Source organism: Tursiops truncatus, chromosome 17, assembly GCF_011762595.2.
Source record: "Tursiops truncatus isolate mTurTru1 chromosome 17, mTurTru1.mat.Y, whole genome shotgun sequence".
Lineage (NCBI taxonomy): Eukaryota > Metazoa > Chordata > Mammalia > Artiodactyla > Delphinidae > Tursiops > Tursiops truncatus.
Window position 1 is genome coordinate 84133 of NC_047050.1, and position 16799 is coordinate 100931.

General features: G+C 40.4%; 1 protein-coding gene and 2 pseudogenes across 13 annotated transcripts in view; all 3 read left to right on the forward strand.

Annotated features, from left to right (window-relative positions):
- SPIDR (scaffold protein involved in DNA repair) overlaps window positions 1–16799 on the forward strand; it is a 383959-nt gene that overhangs the window by 28794 nt on the left and 338366 nt on the right. For all 13 annotated transcript variants that reach the window (XM_033842931.2, XM_073794376.1, XM_033842935.2 and 10 more), the window contains exons 2-3: window positions 11435–11590; window positions 12240–12306. In XM_033842931.2, the coding sequence (XP_033698822.1) occupies window positions 11435–11590; window positions 12240–12306 (223 nt within the window). The remainder of the gene's footprint in view (window positions 1–11434; window positions 11591–12239; window positions 12307–16799) is intronic.
- LOC109548328 (protein FAM136A pseudogene) lies at window positions 309–759 on the forward strand (annotated as a pseudogene).
- LOC101336130 (small ribosomal subunit protein eS26 pseudogene) lies at window positions 10902–11302 on the forward strand (annotated as a pseudogene).

The following is a 16799-nucleotide window of genomic DNA, read 5'->3' on the forward strand; positions in this document are numbered from 1 at the left end:
TTGCCAGCTCCTTAGCTGTGGCATGCGAACTCTTAGTTGTGGCATGCATGTGGGGTCTAGTCCCCGGACCAGGGATCGAACCTGGGCCCCCTGCATTGGGAGCGCAGAGTCTTAATCACTGCACCACCAGGGAAGTCCCATAATTAGGTAAAATCTTAATTCGGGGGGGCGGGCTTGTGCGTGGGAGTCCATGTGGGCGCCTGCGTGGCAGGGAGCAGTGCAGGGTCGCTGTGGCGGAGCTGCAGCAGCTCTGGGTGCAGGAGGCAGTGGACTCTATGGTGATAAGTCTGGAGAGAGAACATCCGGAAGATGCAGGGCCTCATGTTCCGGTGCAGCGCTGCCTGCTGTGAGGACAACCAGGCATCCATGCAGCAAGCGCACCAGTGTATTGAGCGCTGCCATGCACCTCTGTCTCAAGCCCAGGCCCTGGTGACCAGCGAGTTGGAGAAGTTCCAGGAGCGCCTGGCCCGGTGCACAATGTATTGCAACAACAAAACCAAAGATTCAATGGATGTGGGGAGTAAATAGGTTCAGGTGAAGGGGCAGCTGGAGAGTTGCATGACCACGTGTGTGAATAGCCACGTGAACCTCATTCCAACCATGACCAAGAAGGTGAAGGAGTCTCTCTCATCCATTGGGAAATAGATGTCTGCTATTGGCCATTGGGGCTGAAGGCAGCAATCTATTTAAAAAGAGGAATGGGGATTTGGGTTTTCTAAGGAAAGTTTATGAATGAGGAAATTAAGGATGGCAGCAAGTTTAAGGCCTATATCACTTGCCTTTGGTCACTGGTTCCTTTGTGTTTGAAACCTAGAAAGTGAAGAAAACTGGTGCTAAAATTGGGGTCAGAGATAGCAAGGGAGAGTTTTTGTGAGCCTGAATTTCACGTGGCAAGTGCTTATCCTGGCAGCGGGGCGTCTCCCTTGTACCAAATCAGAGCCCTCCAAGGTACCAGATTCTCATAGTACACAGATACCAACAGGCTGGCACGTTTATCTGACCGGATTATGATCCAGTAGAGTGTGAGGAGAGGTGTTTCTATTTGTTGCCAATCTCCTGTTTACCGGAAGGATCACTACCACATTTTACACAAACTGGAAATAAAACAAAATCCACGAGGTCACTAATTTAGAATGGGAAAGGGGGCTTCCGGGGCTTTGTTTTGCGTGGTTTTGTCTTATATACAAGGGCATGAAGTTACTTTAAGATGTAGAGTTGGTAGAGGTGGTTTGGATAAAAGCTTTGAAAGGGTGCTTGTGGATGTTCATTTCTGGCCGTCAGGATGTGGATGCGCATTTCTTAAAATTCTCACACATGACATCTTTCAGCCTGGAGACGCTGCTAAATTATAAGAAGCGCTGTCACACTGGTAGGGGAAGCATGTTGCTGCAAATGGCATTATTTTATACTTTTTTAATGACTGAGTAGTATTTCATTGTAATTATATACCACATCTTCTTTATCTATTTGTCAGTGGACATTTAGGTTGCTTCCATGTCTTGGCTGTTGTAAATAGTGCTGCTATGAACACTGGGGTGCATGTATCTTTTTGAATTAGAATTTTCTCTGGATATATGTCCAGGAGTGGGATTGTTGGATCATATGGTAACTCTATTTTTAGTTTTTTAAGGCACCTCCATACTGTTTTCCATAGTGGCTGTACCAATTTACATTCCCACCAACAATGTAAGAGGGTTCCCTTTTCTCCACACCCCTCCAGCATTTATTATTTGTAGACTTTTTAATGGGATGGCCATTCTGAGCAGAGTGAGGTGATACCTTATTGTAGTTTTGATTTGCATTTCTCTGATAATTAGCAACGTTGAGCATCTTTTCATGTGCCTATCGGTCATCTGTATATCTTCTTAGGAGAAATGTCTATTTAGGTCTTCTGCCTGTTTTTTTTGATTGGGTTGTTTGGTTTTTTTGTTACTGAGTTATATGAGCCAATTGTATATTTTGGAAATTAAGCCCTTGTTGGTTGCATCGTTTGCAAATATTTTCTCCCTGCCCATAGTTTGTCTTTTCGTTTTGTTTATGGTTTCCTTTGCTGTGCAAAAGCTCATAAGTTTGATTAGGTCCCATTTGTTGATTTTTGTTTTTATTTGTATTGCCTTGGGAGACTGACCTAAGAAAACATTGCTACAGTTTATGTTAGAGAATGTTTTGCGTGTGTTCTCTTGTAGGAGTTTTGTGGTGTCCTATCTTAAGTATTTAAGACATTTTGAGTTCATTTTTGTGTATTGTGTGAGAGAGTGCTCTCACTTATTGGTTTACATGCGGCTGTCCAGCTTAACCAACGCCATTTGCCAAAGAGACTGTCTTTTTTCTGTTGTATATTCTTGCTTCCTTTGTCAAAGATTAAATGACCGTAGGTGTGTGGGTTTAATTCTGGGCTCTCCGTTCTGTTCCACTAATCCATATGTCTGTTTTTGTGGCAGTACCACGCTGTTTGATTACTGTAGTTTTGTGGTATTGTTTGAAGCCCGGGAGGGTTATGCCTCCAGCTTTGTTCTTTTTCCTCAGGATTGCTTTGGCAGTTCTGGGTCTTTCATGGTTCCATATAAATTTTAGGATTATTTGTTTTAGTTCTGTGAAGAATGTCACAGGTAATTTGATGGTAATCGCATTAAATCTGTAGATTGCTTCGGGTAGTATGGCCATTTTAACGATATTAATTCTTCCAATCCAAGAGCGTGGTGTATCTTTCAATTATCTTTAGCTTTCTTTATCAGTGTTTTATAGTTCTCAGTGTATAAGTCTTTCACTTCCTTGGTCAGTTTTATTCTAAGTATTTTATTATTTTTAATGAGATTTTAAAAGGGATTTTTTTTTTTTACTTTCCCTTTTTGATATTTCATTGTTAGTATAAAGAAATACAGTCAATTCCTGAATGTTAATTTTGTATCCTGCTACCTTGCTGAATTTATCATTTCTAGTGGTTTTTTTGTGGAGTCTTTAGCGTTTTCTACATATAGTATCATGTCATTTGCATAAAATGACAGTTTTATCTCTTCTCTTCCAGTTTGGTTACCTTTTGTTTCTTTTTCTTGTCTGATTGTTGTGGCTAGGACTTCCAATACTATGTTGAATAGAAGTGGTGAGAGTGGCCATTCTTGTCTTATTCCAGGAATCAGCAAAAAGGCTTTCAACTTTTCACCATTGAGTATTATGTTGGCTCTAGGTTTGTCACAAATAGCTTTTATTAAGCACCTTTTTAACTAATTGCTTTTAAGTTAAAGTCTATTATAATTTTATTCAGACTTCCATTTTCTGAAGAGTAGGCGGGTTAGGGTTGAACTGTAAGTGGAGATTTGGTTAGAGGGCTGTGAGGGAAGGAGGGACAAAGACTTGAATCTGTAGCCTTTGAAGGGGTCTTGCTGATAATCCTGCCTTTGCATGAGAATAAATTTATCACAGTTGGAGTTTATAGGTTGCTGTGCTTCAACTTCTCAACAGTGAGGAAGCAGGAATGGGAAAGAACCAACGCAAACTCATTGTTTGCTTTTGAGTGGGGAGCGATCAGTAAAATAAAATTGGACCCAGAGTGTGATATATTAGCAGCTGTCATTGTTTTATGTCTTTTAAGTCCTTAGATTAAGAGTAACGTCAGTGGAGCCATGTCAGTGGAGCCAAGAGTGGTTTTAGGCAGCCTGGCATGGGAACTTGGAAACCTCTGTTTCCAGCAGAGGAATTTTCCATTTCAGAAAAAAATAAGTTTCAGACTAATGGTATTCTGAGCTGGTGTACAGGGCTAGTGGAAAATAATTCTGCTTTTCTTTTCAAGTGTTGAAAATTAAATACATCACCATATTTCCAACATTGTTACGTTAAGAAGTTCCGGATTGTTGAGAAGAATGAGAAAAAGAGGGCTAGATTGCTAGAGATTAGGATTCTAGCATCAGAGTCTTATTAGAATAGCTGTAGTAAATTAGTCTGGTTTGTTTGAACAGTTTAGGTGTTTGATGACACCCAAACTAGGTGATTATTGTACTGTAAGTTTAAGCATAATTGTACATTCCAGACATTTACTACTTAGCCAAAGTACTCTTAAGTTTGAAAGTATATGAAAATTATACAAAATGTGGCAACCGTTTCCTTTATTTTCTCTGATGACAGAAGAAGAAATGAATTTAAACTGCTACATGATTTAATGCCTTTCTGACCGAAAACTTTAAAACACTGGAATGGCTATGGATTCTTTCCTGAAAAAACTCTTCCATGAATGGAAAAGATAGTATAGATATGAACTTCCTTAAATGAAGCAATGATTTAGGTGACTCCTAAACTTATTTAGCATATGCTGAAATTATTTAGCACACAAGGGATAAACCAGTAAGTTCTGGAAGCTAGCACTTTTAGAGTTTGCCACTTGTAGAGCGTAAGTTATAAGTGAATCCTGGTTTTGGGGTCATAGAAGACATAAACACATGAAAATAGCATTCTCTATTGTGGCAGTGGAGGTGCTATTGGAAGTGCTGATTTCCAAACGAGTGGTTCAAGGAGGATGACTGAGGGCTATAACAGTACAGGAGGATTCGTGAAGAAGGTAGTCCTTAGGCCAAATCCTGAGGGGTCCAGCAGGTCAGACTGAAAGAGAGTTGGAAAGACAGCCTGGCAGGAAACAAAGGAAAGGGCGAAGTTGTCTTGAACCTTATAGGCAGTTTTCAAAAATTTTGTTATGCTTTGTGAAAATTTATTTTACTTACATGTTTTTTCTCGGACTTGTTCTAATACCCTTTATTTTCTTATTTATTAACGTCTGTTGTCCCCACATCAGGAGGGTCGGTCTTTCTTAATCGGCATTGCCTGACTGTGAGAAAGATAAGAATGCTAGAGCACTGGTTATGGGGGCAGCTCATGGAATAGTGACTTTGACTCTGCAATAAACTGACCTTTTCCAATGAGTCATTTAATTCCCTTCTTCTTTATTTTTAATGTTTTTTTGAAATATTTATTTGGTTGCGCCGGATCTAAGTTGAGGCAGGCGGGCTCCTTAGTTGTGGCCTGTGAACTCTTAGTCGTGGCGTGCATGTGGGATCTACTTCCCTGACCAGGGATAGAACCCGGGCCCCCTGCATTGGGAGCATAGAATCTTATCCACTGCGCCACCAGGAAAGTCGCTTAATTCCCTTCTGCTCCTTAAACTGTCTGAGAGGCTGTAGAGTTCTAATCAGTAAGCTGCTTTTTGTTATTTTTCGAGGTTTGAAATATTATAGTTGGTCATTAGATTAAGACAGTATTTTATGAATCCTAGTGTATGAAAATATAAGCATCTTTATAAAAAATGTCTAAAGTACTTTCTCATATTAACTCTGCTGAATGTTAATCAGCTCTTCTTCTACCTTCCGTTATGGTGGTCTGTGGTACTACTATTTCACAGTATTGTCATTAGTGTCAGTTTTATCTTGGTAGTCATCTTGAGGTAAGTATATTTATTATTCTCATTTTACTGATACAGAAACTGGATCTTGGGAAGTGTCAGTGTAGCCAACCAGTAGCTCAGCGGTGACTCAGGCCAGGTCAGTCTGACGGCACAGCTTGAAGATGGGAGCTGAAAGGATTTGTGTGCTGCTTGTGGAATTTCCTGGATGTTTCTAAGCTTGAGGAGGATAATAACTCAGGACATTTGGAATTAGGACTAGCCTGGGAAATTGAGGATCTATGGGTAGCCATCACCAAAGTACATTTCTTCCTTTGTTCAAGTCCAAGACAGCTTTCTCCAGGAAACATCCTCTCAATCTATTTTTGAGCTCATTAGCCCAATTTAGGTCTGTTTCTTCCTCCACTCTAATTATATCCTTAGAACCCACGGTCTTTGAAGATGGAAACTGTCTTTAGCTGTATACCTTCAGAGGGCTCAGTGAATCGTTTCAGCTCAGTACGAATATTTACTGAGTATTGTGGTCCAGCTCTTTCAGTAGCTGGTGATTGAAGGCCAACTTCAGCTGGACAGAGGCACAGAAGATTGATGGGTTGGCTTGCAGTTGACAGCATCTGGGCACCTGGGCAGCTCAGGGACCTGACTTACAGCCTGGAGCATGATTTGTGCCTCTTTCTTTCTCAGGTTTCTTCATATTATAGGTTACAAGGTGGCTCACTGCTTTGGGGTCACACCCTTGGCCAAGTTGGGAAGAAGAGACTCTTCTCCAGTAGCCCCAGTTAGAAAAGTCCTGGAGAGGGCCTCTGACTGCCTCAACTTGGGTCCCATGGCATCCCTGGACCAGTTACTATGGCCAGGCTGATGTCCTATGATTATCCTTGGCCAGGTTGGGCGCCCAAAACTGTGGTGCTGGGAGTGTGTTTTGTCACTAGAAATGTGGATGGATGAGAAGGCTGAGTAGTGAAGTCGCCCTGTAAGCACCTGCTCTGTGGCTGAGTAAACACTGTGGAGAGAGAAATACACATGTTCTAGAGAGCTGTGGCAGAGGTATTGTTTATAAGGATAAGTAGATGAAATGGAAATGAGTTTAACACAGCTTAAGGGCTGTGTTTACGCTTAGGTTTATACTTGCTGACTTATTTACTTTAGATATTTTAGATTTTGTGACAGGTGTGGTAATAGTCAAGAAATTTGCATATTCATTCAAGAGTCATTTAGTGAGTACCTCAGTGGGGAGTGCTGTGCACTGGGGATAAGATGAAGAGGCATGAGACTCCTGCCCTCAGGAGCTCTTATTCTAGGGAAAGGAGTAGATGGGGCAGGAAACAGGCTGTTGTCCCAGAGGGAGGGATTAAGTGGAGGCATTGAGGGATAGTTCATGGAAAAGATGAGCCGGGATCCATGGCAGAGTTGGAGAGGCTAAAGGAAGAGGAGAGGTGATTTCTGGCAAAGAGTTCCATGGACGCAGGTGTGGTGTTGGAAATGCTCCACTTGGCAGCAGCAAGGGGAGTGGAACAGATTGGCTGGGGAAGCAGAAGGGGAGGCTGAAGAGTGCTGTTGAAGGCCAGGATAGTAGGTATCAGAACTTGGGCTCAGGACCTCGTGTCAGTGAATTTGTGGGAGGGTCTCTGTTGCCACTGCCTGAGCTGCTGGAGGGCAGAGTCTTTCTTGTTCGTCTTATATCCCTGGGGCCTGGCGGAGTGTCTGCCTGCAGTGGGCACTCAGTACATGTTTACTGACAGACTGAAGATGAGGACATTAGAATTCTGTCTTTTATGTTAAGTTAGAGGGTTCTAGTCCCTAAAGAATCTGAGTATGGATGAAATCCAGAGAAGCAAAGGATAAGTCAGATGCAACCAAAGCAGTGACAGGCCTGAGAAACGTTCTGTTGCCAGAGAGAAGGAGAAAACAAATGTGCAATTAACTTGAAAGGACAGGCTCTGAGCATCACAGTGCCTACCGACTAGCTGATGTGGTTAAAACTTTACATCTGTTCCTCATATTTGACAGGAACAGATTTGAGAGCCCACGGAGTCATTGTCTCTGCTTAATGTAGTTCAATTTCTGGGTGAAAAAGGGTTGACATCCTTCAAGTATGTGGCTAGAGCCATTGGGATACATTGGGATACATATATTATTCAGATACCCAAGGAAACTTCCTTTTTGGATTGTTAGATATCAGATTTGTTCCCCAAATTTATTACATGATATCCAAAACAATATTTAGAAATTTTCACTTCTTTCCAAGGGGAGTATCCCACAAATGTATAGTGGAATGCATTTGGTTTTATAGGGAGTAAAGTTTCAAAATGAGTAAATAAAATGCATAAGCATGGTGTACTTGAGAAATGAAAAATTGAGCGGAGCACCAATAAGAAGGAAAAGTGGTCTCTGAGGGGCTGATGTGGATAGTAAAGCAGTGAAGCAGAGTTTAACCATTTTGTGTTTTAATTGGTTGCTTTTTTCTGAAGTATGGTCTATTCAAAGTACAGTCAATCCTCATTTTTCAAAGATTCTGCATTTATGAAATCGCCTACTTGCTCAAATTTATTTGTAATCCCCAAATCAGTGCTCTTGGTGCTTTTATAGTCATTTGCAGGCATATGTAGAGCAGGGAAAATTTTGAGTCACCTGACACCCGTGTTTCCAACCGAGGTCCAAGGCCCCACTCTGTCTACTTGTTCTAGCTCTCACACTCTAAACGAGGGCCCTTTTCTTGGTCTTTTTAGTGCCACGTTTTTCACATTTTTGTGCTTCGTGTTGGTGATGTCACTGTTTAAAATGGCCCCCAAACATAGTGCTGTCTAGTGTTCCTAAGCGCAGGACATCTGTGATGTGCATTATGGAGAAAGTATGTGTGTTAGATAAGCTTTGTTCAGGCATGAGTTATAGTGCTGTTAGCCGTGAGTTCAATGTTAATGAATAAGCTGTATATATTAAATAAGGTGTCTTTAAACAGAAACACACAAAAAGTAAAGTTTCATATTGACAGGAACTATGCTGTATTCCCCGAGGAGCAGTGGTTCAGGATCTGCCAATTCGTTGTTTTTGGCAACTTTATAGAACATTAACTACTTTGAATAATGAGAATTGACTGTATTTGTTTCCTATTCTTCTTCCTGGCCTCAACCTGGGCTTATATAGTTATTTTGTGTGTGTGTGTGTGTGTGTGTGTGTGTGTGTGTGTGTGTGGAGGGTCGGGATAACTTTTTATTTTGACAAAATTTCAAACTTACAGGAAACTTGCAAGAATAACATAATGAGGTTCTTTCTAGTGGAACTATAAGTGGGTTAATAGTGTCCCCTGCAAAATTCATGTCCAGCCGGAACTTCAGAATATGACCTTATTTGGAGATGGGTGTTGGAAGATGTAATTAGTTACTATGAAGTCATACTGCATTAGGGTGGGCCCTAAATCCAGTGACTGGTGTCCTTATAAGAAGGGGAGAGGACACACAGAGATACACACAGGAGAGAATACCATGTGATGATGGAGGTGGAGATTGGCGTGATGCAGCTACAAGCCAAGGAACGCCAAGGATTGCTTAGAGCCACCAGAAACTAGAAAGAGGCAAGGAAAGATTCTTCCCTAGAGCCCCCAGAGGGACTAACACGTTCATTTTTGGACTTGAAGCCTCTAGAATTGTGAGAATAAATTTGTTGTCTCAAGCCACTGAGTTTGTGGTAACTGGTTATGTCAAACCCTAGGAAACTAGTACAGTAACCCTTTATTCTGATTCACCAATTTGTTATTATTGGTCTCTCTGTCTGTTTCCCTTTCTCTACATGTGTATATCTAATTTTTTTCTGTACTATTTCAGAGGAATTGAGAGACATAGTGAACCTGTACCCCAGAATGTTTAGTTCCTAGGTTAAGGACAGCTCTTACATAAGCATAGTATAATTACAAAACTAGGAAATTAAAAATTGATGAAATACTGTTATCTGATCAGTCGTATATGCTCAAATTTTATCAGTTGCCTAATAATGATCTGTTTTCCCTGGTCCAAGATCCAGTCCATGATCATATGTTCATTTTCTTTTCATGCCTCTTTAGCCCTGCATTAATCTGGGATAGTTCCTCAGACTTTCATTGTGTTTCTTGACCTTGCCATTGTTGAGGTGTATAGGCCAGTTATTGTGGGCTTGTTTGATATTTTCTCTGTTTAGATTTAGGGTATGCATTTTTGGTAGTAATACAGTGGAGGTTGTCCTGTATTCTGGTTGTTGCCTCATATTAAGAAGCATTTGATGCTGGTTTACATCAACATTCATGACTTGATTAAGATGGTGTCTGACAGGTTTCTCCACTGTAAAGTCACTGTTTTTCCCTTTGGAATTAATAAGTAATTTGAGGGGAATCATTTTGTGATCATGTATATATCCTCTTCATCCTCAAACTTTTACCCACTAGTTTTAGCATTCATTGATAATTTTGTAAATCCATCATTTATTTATTTGTTTATATCAATGTAGACTTACAGTCTTGTTTTATTCAGTAGGTTATAATCCTTTACTGTCATTATTTATTTGATGCTGGAATGTCCCACATTTGGCCAGTGAGAGCCCCTTCATTCAGGCTCATGTGTCCTTTTTACATGTTCTCATTATTCCTTGGGCACTTTCTCACTCTCTGGCTCAAGATATTTCAGGCTCATTTTGTCCTTCCCTGTCCCATCCCTGGTATCACCCACTTGGTTAAAGAGCTGACCTGGGCTGATTTAATGTATTAAAGAGGTATTCTGGAGTTAAAATGATATTTTCCACCTTCTTGAGGATAGATACCTCTTCCTCTTGCAGTCCTGTCCCACCATAGGAATTTCTGCATGAGAAGGAACATGCTTAGACCTGTTAAGTATTAAAATACCATCTATGTTATGGCTGAATTTATTTTTATGAATTTGTTCCCTTCTTCCTAGTTAAGAAAGTTTTAATGGTATATTTTAATCTTAATTTATTTTTTTAAACTACAATGGCACTGGATGAGGGATTTTATTTCTGATTCGGTGGTCAGCTCATAGTAGTTGACCTTAATTTGATTCCCAATGCAAATATAAAATTTTCCTTAAAATGCAAATTTAAAAACTTACAAAGTGAGTATTTGTCTGTCATAGACATTTAAAAAAACAAAATGGCTTGAGGAAAGAAGTCAGTGTTGTCACTGTTCCTGGATATAAACTCCTTGGCTCCTTTGGGTCTTCTAGGGTGGATCCCTTGCCCTTTCTATTTCTGGTGCATTCTCAGGCTGCCTGCTCCCCTTCCTGGTGAACACCAGATGTCTGTGCTCAGTCCTCCTTTGCTCCCTTGCTTCTCTCAGCTTCTTTCCTCTCAGATATGATACCATGCAGAACTTTGGAGTGTTCATTGTTTGTCCTCACACGCTTGTATTTTGGAGTTTGTTGTCTAGTTGTGTTGTCCACGTGCTTGTGGTTTTGCTATCTTGTGACTCTTTCTTTCTGTGGCGGTTCAGAGACATTTAAAAACTCTGCCAGTCCTCTCTTGCCTTCTCACTTCCAGGATGACCAAGAAAAGAAGGAACAATGGTCATGCCTAAAAGGGCCACAGACATGTGCAGCCTGTTCGCTGCACAACTGTTCGCGACGTGTGCCCAAGGACAAGGCTGTTAAGAAATTCGTCATTTGGAACATAGTAGAGGCCAAAGCTTTCAGGGACATTTCTGAAGCCAGTGTTTTTGATGCGTGTGCACTTCCCAGACTGTATGTGAAAGTACATAACTGCACGAGTTGTGCCATTCACTGCAAGGTAGTCAGAAATCATTCTCAGAAAGTCTGGAAGGACTAAACATCGTCACCTTGTTTTAGATCTGGGGGTGCTGCCCCACAGCCTCCACCAAAGCCCATGTAAGGAGCTAAGTCCTTAAAGACTGAAGAAATACTGTTCTTTGAAAAGACAATAAAATGGAAATTATACTTAAAATAAAATAAAAGCTATGCTGCCACCGATGCCATTTCTGGGCTTCCACAGTGTTACTGTATATTTAGTGAAGTTGATTTCACTGGTTTTTTTTTTCTTTGAAAACCATTTCTACAGAGAAAAAGAAATTGGGATGTAGAATACCCATCCTTTCCAGGAGAGAGTCCACTGCAGTGCAGACGAGCAGGTCTCAGGACCGTGGGGGCAGAAGCTTCCCTCTCTGAAGCATGGCTCAGGTGTGGAGAAGGATTTCAGGAGACTCCTGAGACTCTGGTAAAGTCATAATATTTTTTTCCCTGAAATGCTGAAGGGCAAATCTGAGATTCCTGAGAGTTCAGGCCCCTGTAATTATATTTCTTCAGAATTCCCTTCCTTATTTTCTTTCAGAACACTGTAATTGGTGTGTTACTTTTTTCTCCTCATCCTTGAATTCCTTAAAAATTGTGGCATAGCAGTATTCACCTCTTTCTGTCATGCAGAACCTTTGTACTTCTTTGTAAGTGAAGGATACATACTGAAAATGTTCTCAGAAGATGAAACTGTTGAGCATCCTTCTCTTTAAAAGAAGTATTTATGAAATGCTTACATATTTAGAATCTAATGGCAGCGAGATATTCTGGTTAATTTTGGTGTATGTGGTAACTTTGAAGTACTCAGCATAAGAAGGAGTACTCACCACTAAAGGTTAGACAGCTCAAGGTTAGATAGCTCTCTGTTTAGATTCTGGAAAAATACAAAAATGCACTGTAAGTATTTGCTTTGGGACTACTTGTTGGTAAATAAAGGAAAACAGGGGAATATGTTAAAGGGGTGTAGTGTAAGTTCTTGAATATTTTATGTAATATTGTTGGTTTTTAGCCCTGTCACATAAACTGCTACATCATCACTAATTATCATTATTGTTGTCATTATCTGCCTGCAGTCATTAACAGCTGAAAAGAAGACTACTACAGAAAAACACCTTGAATTATCCTCTGGACCCAAGACAGGTAATATTTTGTTGATTTCTTGGCAGAAAAGGTATAAGGCTAATGTATCCTCCTTTGATTTATTTGCTTTCTTTTAAAAAGATGTTTACATAGTTTGGGTAGGCTATATATTCATGGTTAAGAAAACACCCAAACAATGTAAAAAGGTATTGTTTTGAAAAAATCTCTCATCTTTGTCACCATCCACCCCATTTTTTCTGTGTCATGTAGGTAATTATTAAAATTTTTTGTCTCTTTCCTGGGTTCACTGTTATCAACAGAGCCCAGTAGGCAAGCTCAGGTTCATAGCTCCAGGGTTTTAAAAAGAATAATAAGATCATAATAAAGTTATGATCTATGATATAAGGACTATACTACTTAGTCAATGAAATTCTTACTTGGCAAATTAGTTAGGGAAGGCTTTCAGTTACAGATAGTAGGAAGTTGTATTGGAGTGTTTGAAGAGATGGGTTGAATTTATCCCCTGCAACAAGAAGGACAGGGGGCCAGACTCATTTTGAGTTCTGCTGCCTTAGTGTAGGGTTTGTTTTTGCAGTCGTGAGGTAGAGGCTGAATTCTCCAGGCTCAATTCTCAGGAAAAGTATAGGCTTGGAGGATTTTCTCCAAATGAACTTTTTCTCTGAGAAGGAGTACTCTCCCTAGGACCTCTGCCTTGGCCAGAGCCTTTTACATAGGGTCACCTCCACTAAAGGGACATCAGTGAAATTAAGGATTTTTAAACATGTATGTTGCTGCTCAAAGAAAATTGGGATTTTGTTAGGAAGAAGAGGGAGTGGATATCAGGGAGGCCACTGGTTCTGCTGCTACACTCAGTTACCCTCTGGGCAGGAAGGATGAGGGCTTGAGACTTCAGGGATCTCATCTGACCCTGAAGTGGCCTGACTGTATCTTGAGTGTGGGGTCTTGAGATAGCAAGCTAAACATGCTGAGCCTCAGTTTCTGCATCTGGAAAATAGGCCTAAGAATTGTGTATCTCATTGCGTTATTGTGAGTTTAAAAAATAATAATAATCAAAACGCCTAGTTCAAAGGTTTACACTTAGTAGGTGCTTAATGGCAGCAATTGCTGTTGTGTTTGATGGCAGAGTGGGAGAGCCGCTCAGAGTCCTGCGGGGTGGGGAAGCTTTCTGTGAGTAAGAGACTCAACACTTTAAGCTGTATTATTACTTCACTAACATTTAAGGGGGTTCTTTTTATGCAATTGAAGAATAAAATTCCCCTAATCTTTTTGATTCATAAAATGCTGTATTATAAAATACCATAGTCTTCTGATGGCGCTACAGAATTTAATTTTTAATATTATTAGTGCTGAATGTTGTGATTTTCAAAGATCAATTTAATTCTGATTTCTAAACTGTCATAATGTATGGAGAGAATAGTATAGTTGATCCTTGAATGACTGACATGGGGGGCTGGGGCGCTGACCCTCCACACAGTCAGAAATACGCCTGTAACTAACTTTACAGTCAGCTTTCCTTGTCCGCAGTTCTGCATCAGCGGATTCAACCTACTGCGGGTCATGCCGTACCGTAGTGCATATTTATCGAAAAAAATCTGTGTGTAAGTGGATCTGCGCAGGTCAAACCTGTGTTGTTCAAGGGTCAACTAACTATTTTCTTTTACAGATGTGGCTTCTATCTTTTTTTGGAGACTTAAAATTGGTGTAGTCAAATTTAACTTGGGGAGAGAGAAATATTAAATAAGCTGCTACCTTGTATTTAATTTCAAAAGGATCTTTTGAGATGATTTCCCATGCCAATATATTCAACCTAAAACCTACTCTGCTGTGCTCTCGATTCTGTGGAATGATCAGTAGATTCTCATGGGCTGAAAGAGCTTGTATCCATGTATAATTAATTTATTTACAGCATAAGCAGGTGGTTAAGAACAGAAAGTATTGTTAATAACTTAACAGAAGCTTACAAATAGAAATTGATAGAAAAGGGGACTCAAGGCATTTCCTAGAACTGGTTCATTTTAAAAACAGTAACTTCTAACATATTAGTTTAAGACAGGCTATTAACAAAACTTCTAGGATGTGGAAGTAATATTTTTATGAGAGCTGGGAAGCAGAAGTGGGGGAACATACTTTTGCAAAGTGTGCAAAAAAGGGGGAGACTCCATTTCCTTGTTTCCGCATCTCTATTTCCTTACCTGTAAGGCACTGAGAACCAGAGAAGGAAAGGGGAGGAAATGGAGGAGAAGAGAAGGGGTGAGAGAAGTGAGCAAATGAATGTTGGCAAAGGATCTCGCCAGAAGGTTTGAGGGACGTGGAAGAAGATAAAAACTTGAAATGAAAGAGGCTGGAACCTTTGTAGTTAGTGATTTTCTTTAAAAGGCAAAACTTTAAAAAAGTGTATTTACCAAGCAAAATGAAACTATGTAATAAAAAGAAGACAGTGTTTATTTTTTTTCTTGAAATACCCTGCAAAATATGTTCTCAAAATATTTATTTGTTATGGAGTCAGAAATCTCCTTGAGAAGCATTAGTAAATTTTTATGTATGTATTTATTATTATTATTTAAAAAAAATGTCTAGTCAGGTCTTCTGCCCATTTTTTAAAAAAATTCTTTTTTTTTTATTATTATATCTTTTTTTGGCTGCATCAGGTCTTAGTTGTGGCACGTGGGCTTCTCTGCAGTGTGGCGTGTGGGCTCTGTAGTTTGCGGCACGCAGGCTCTCTCATTGAGGTCCGCGAGCTCGGTGGTTGTGGCACGTGGGTTTAGTTGGCCCACGGCATGTGGGAATCTTAGTTCCCCAGCCAGGGATCAAACCTGCATCCCCTGCATTGGAAGGCAGATTCTTTACCACTGAACCACCAGGGAAGTCCCGCATTAGTAAATTTTTAAATTATTATTTCTTGATGTGCTTTTCTCCCTGTTGGACCATAGATTTTTTCAGGGCAGACCCTCCTCTATTGCTCATCTTTATATCCTAGGTGGCTAGGGCTAGGATATGGCTAGGGCTGCCATAATAAAATGCTACAAACTGGGTGTGTTTGTTTGTTTGTTGGGTTTTTTTTTTTGCAGTACGCGGGCCTCTCACTGTTGTGGCGTCTCCCGTTGCGGAGCACAGGCTCCGGATGCACAGGCTCAGCGGCCATGGCTCACGGGCCCAGCCGCTCCGCGGCATGTGGGATCTTTCCGGACTGGGGAACGAACCCGTGTCCCCTGCATCGGCAGGCGGACTCTCAACCACTGCGCCACCAGGGAAGCCCCAAACTGGGTGTTTTTAACAACAAAAACTTCTTATCTTGCAGTTGTGGAGGCTAGAAGTCTAAAGTGAAGGTATTGGCAGGGTTGCTTCCTTCTAGGATGTGCTCCAGGCTTCTTTCCTTGACTTGTAGGTGGCTGTCTTCTCCAAGTGTCTCTTTACTGTGTTTTCGCTCTCTGCATGTATGGTTCTGTGTTCAAATTTCTCCTTTTTGCAAGGACAGGTGTCATATTAGATTAGGGCCCACACTAATAATATCGCTTTAGACCCTATCTTCAAATAAGTTCCCATTCTTAGATGCTGGGGGTTAGAATTTTAACATATGAATGAGTTTTGGGGGGACACAATTCAGCCTATAACACCAAGTCCTAGCATAGTGCCTAGCACACGTTGGTCACCCAGAAATGTTTATAAATACATGGTAACTATTCTCATAGTCTGGCTGATGTTGTTCCTGGAATTTCGTTGGAATGAGCCTTGATTTCAAGGGCAACCCCTTTTTAGCAAGTAAAATGAATTACTGAGTAATAAATTCCTGGTAGAGGTTAACTATATAAATTATACAGTTAGGTGCCTATAATTTATAGGTTTATGAATTTGTTATATAATCTGAAAATAGTGATAACTTCCTGTCTTACTCCATTCAGGCTCTTATTGTATATAAGAAAAATACTGTAGACTGGGTGGCTTATAAACAAAAGAAATTTATTTCTCACAGTTCTGGGGGCGGAAAGTCAGGACATTGATTTAATGTCTGGCGAGGACTCGCTTCCTGGTTCATAGCACCTCCCTGCTGCATCCTCATAGGGTAGAAGAGGCTGGGGATCTCTCTGGGGCTTCTTTTGTAGGGCACTAATTCCATTCATGAGGGCTCCACCCTCATGATCTAATTACCCCCTAAAGGCCACACCTCTTAATACCATAACACTGGGATTTGGCTTCAATATGTGAGTTTTAGGGGAACACAAACATTCAGTCTGTAGCATTCTACTTTTTCTTTTTTGATTTACTTGTCCAGATGCATAATAATGAAAAAGATTGATAATGTCTTTGGCAAGTAAGTACACAGCTTAGTTTTATTAGCTCTTTAAATCAATATGAGTTCTTAGGTTATTGTGAATAGTTTATATTTAATTTTTTATTTTGAAGGATAGACAACTTTAGTAATTCTAGATGTTCATGGAACAAAGTAAGTGTTCAGTAAGTGTTTACTATTATTTCATGTTTTTGTGCCTTTGTAAATGTTGATTTTCCAGACATCGTTTTGTCAGTGAATCTTC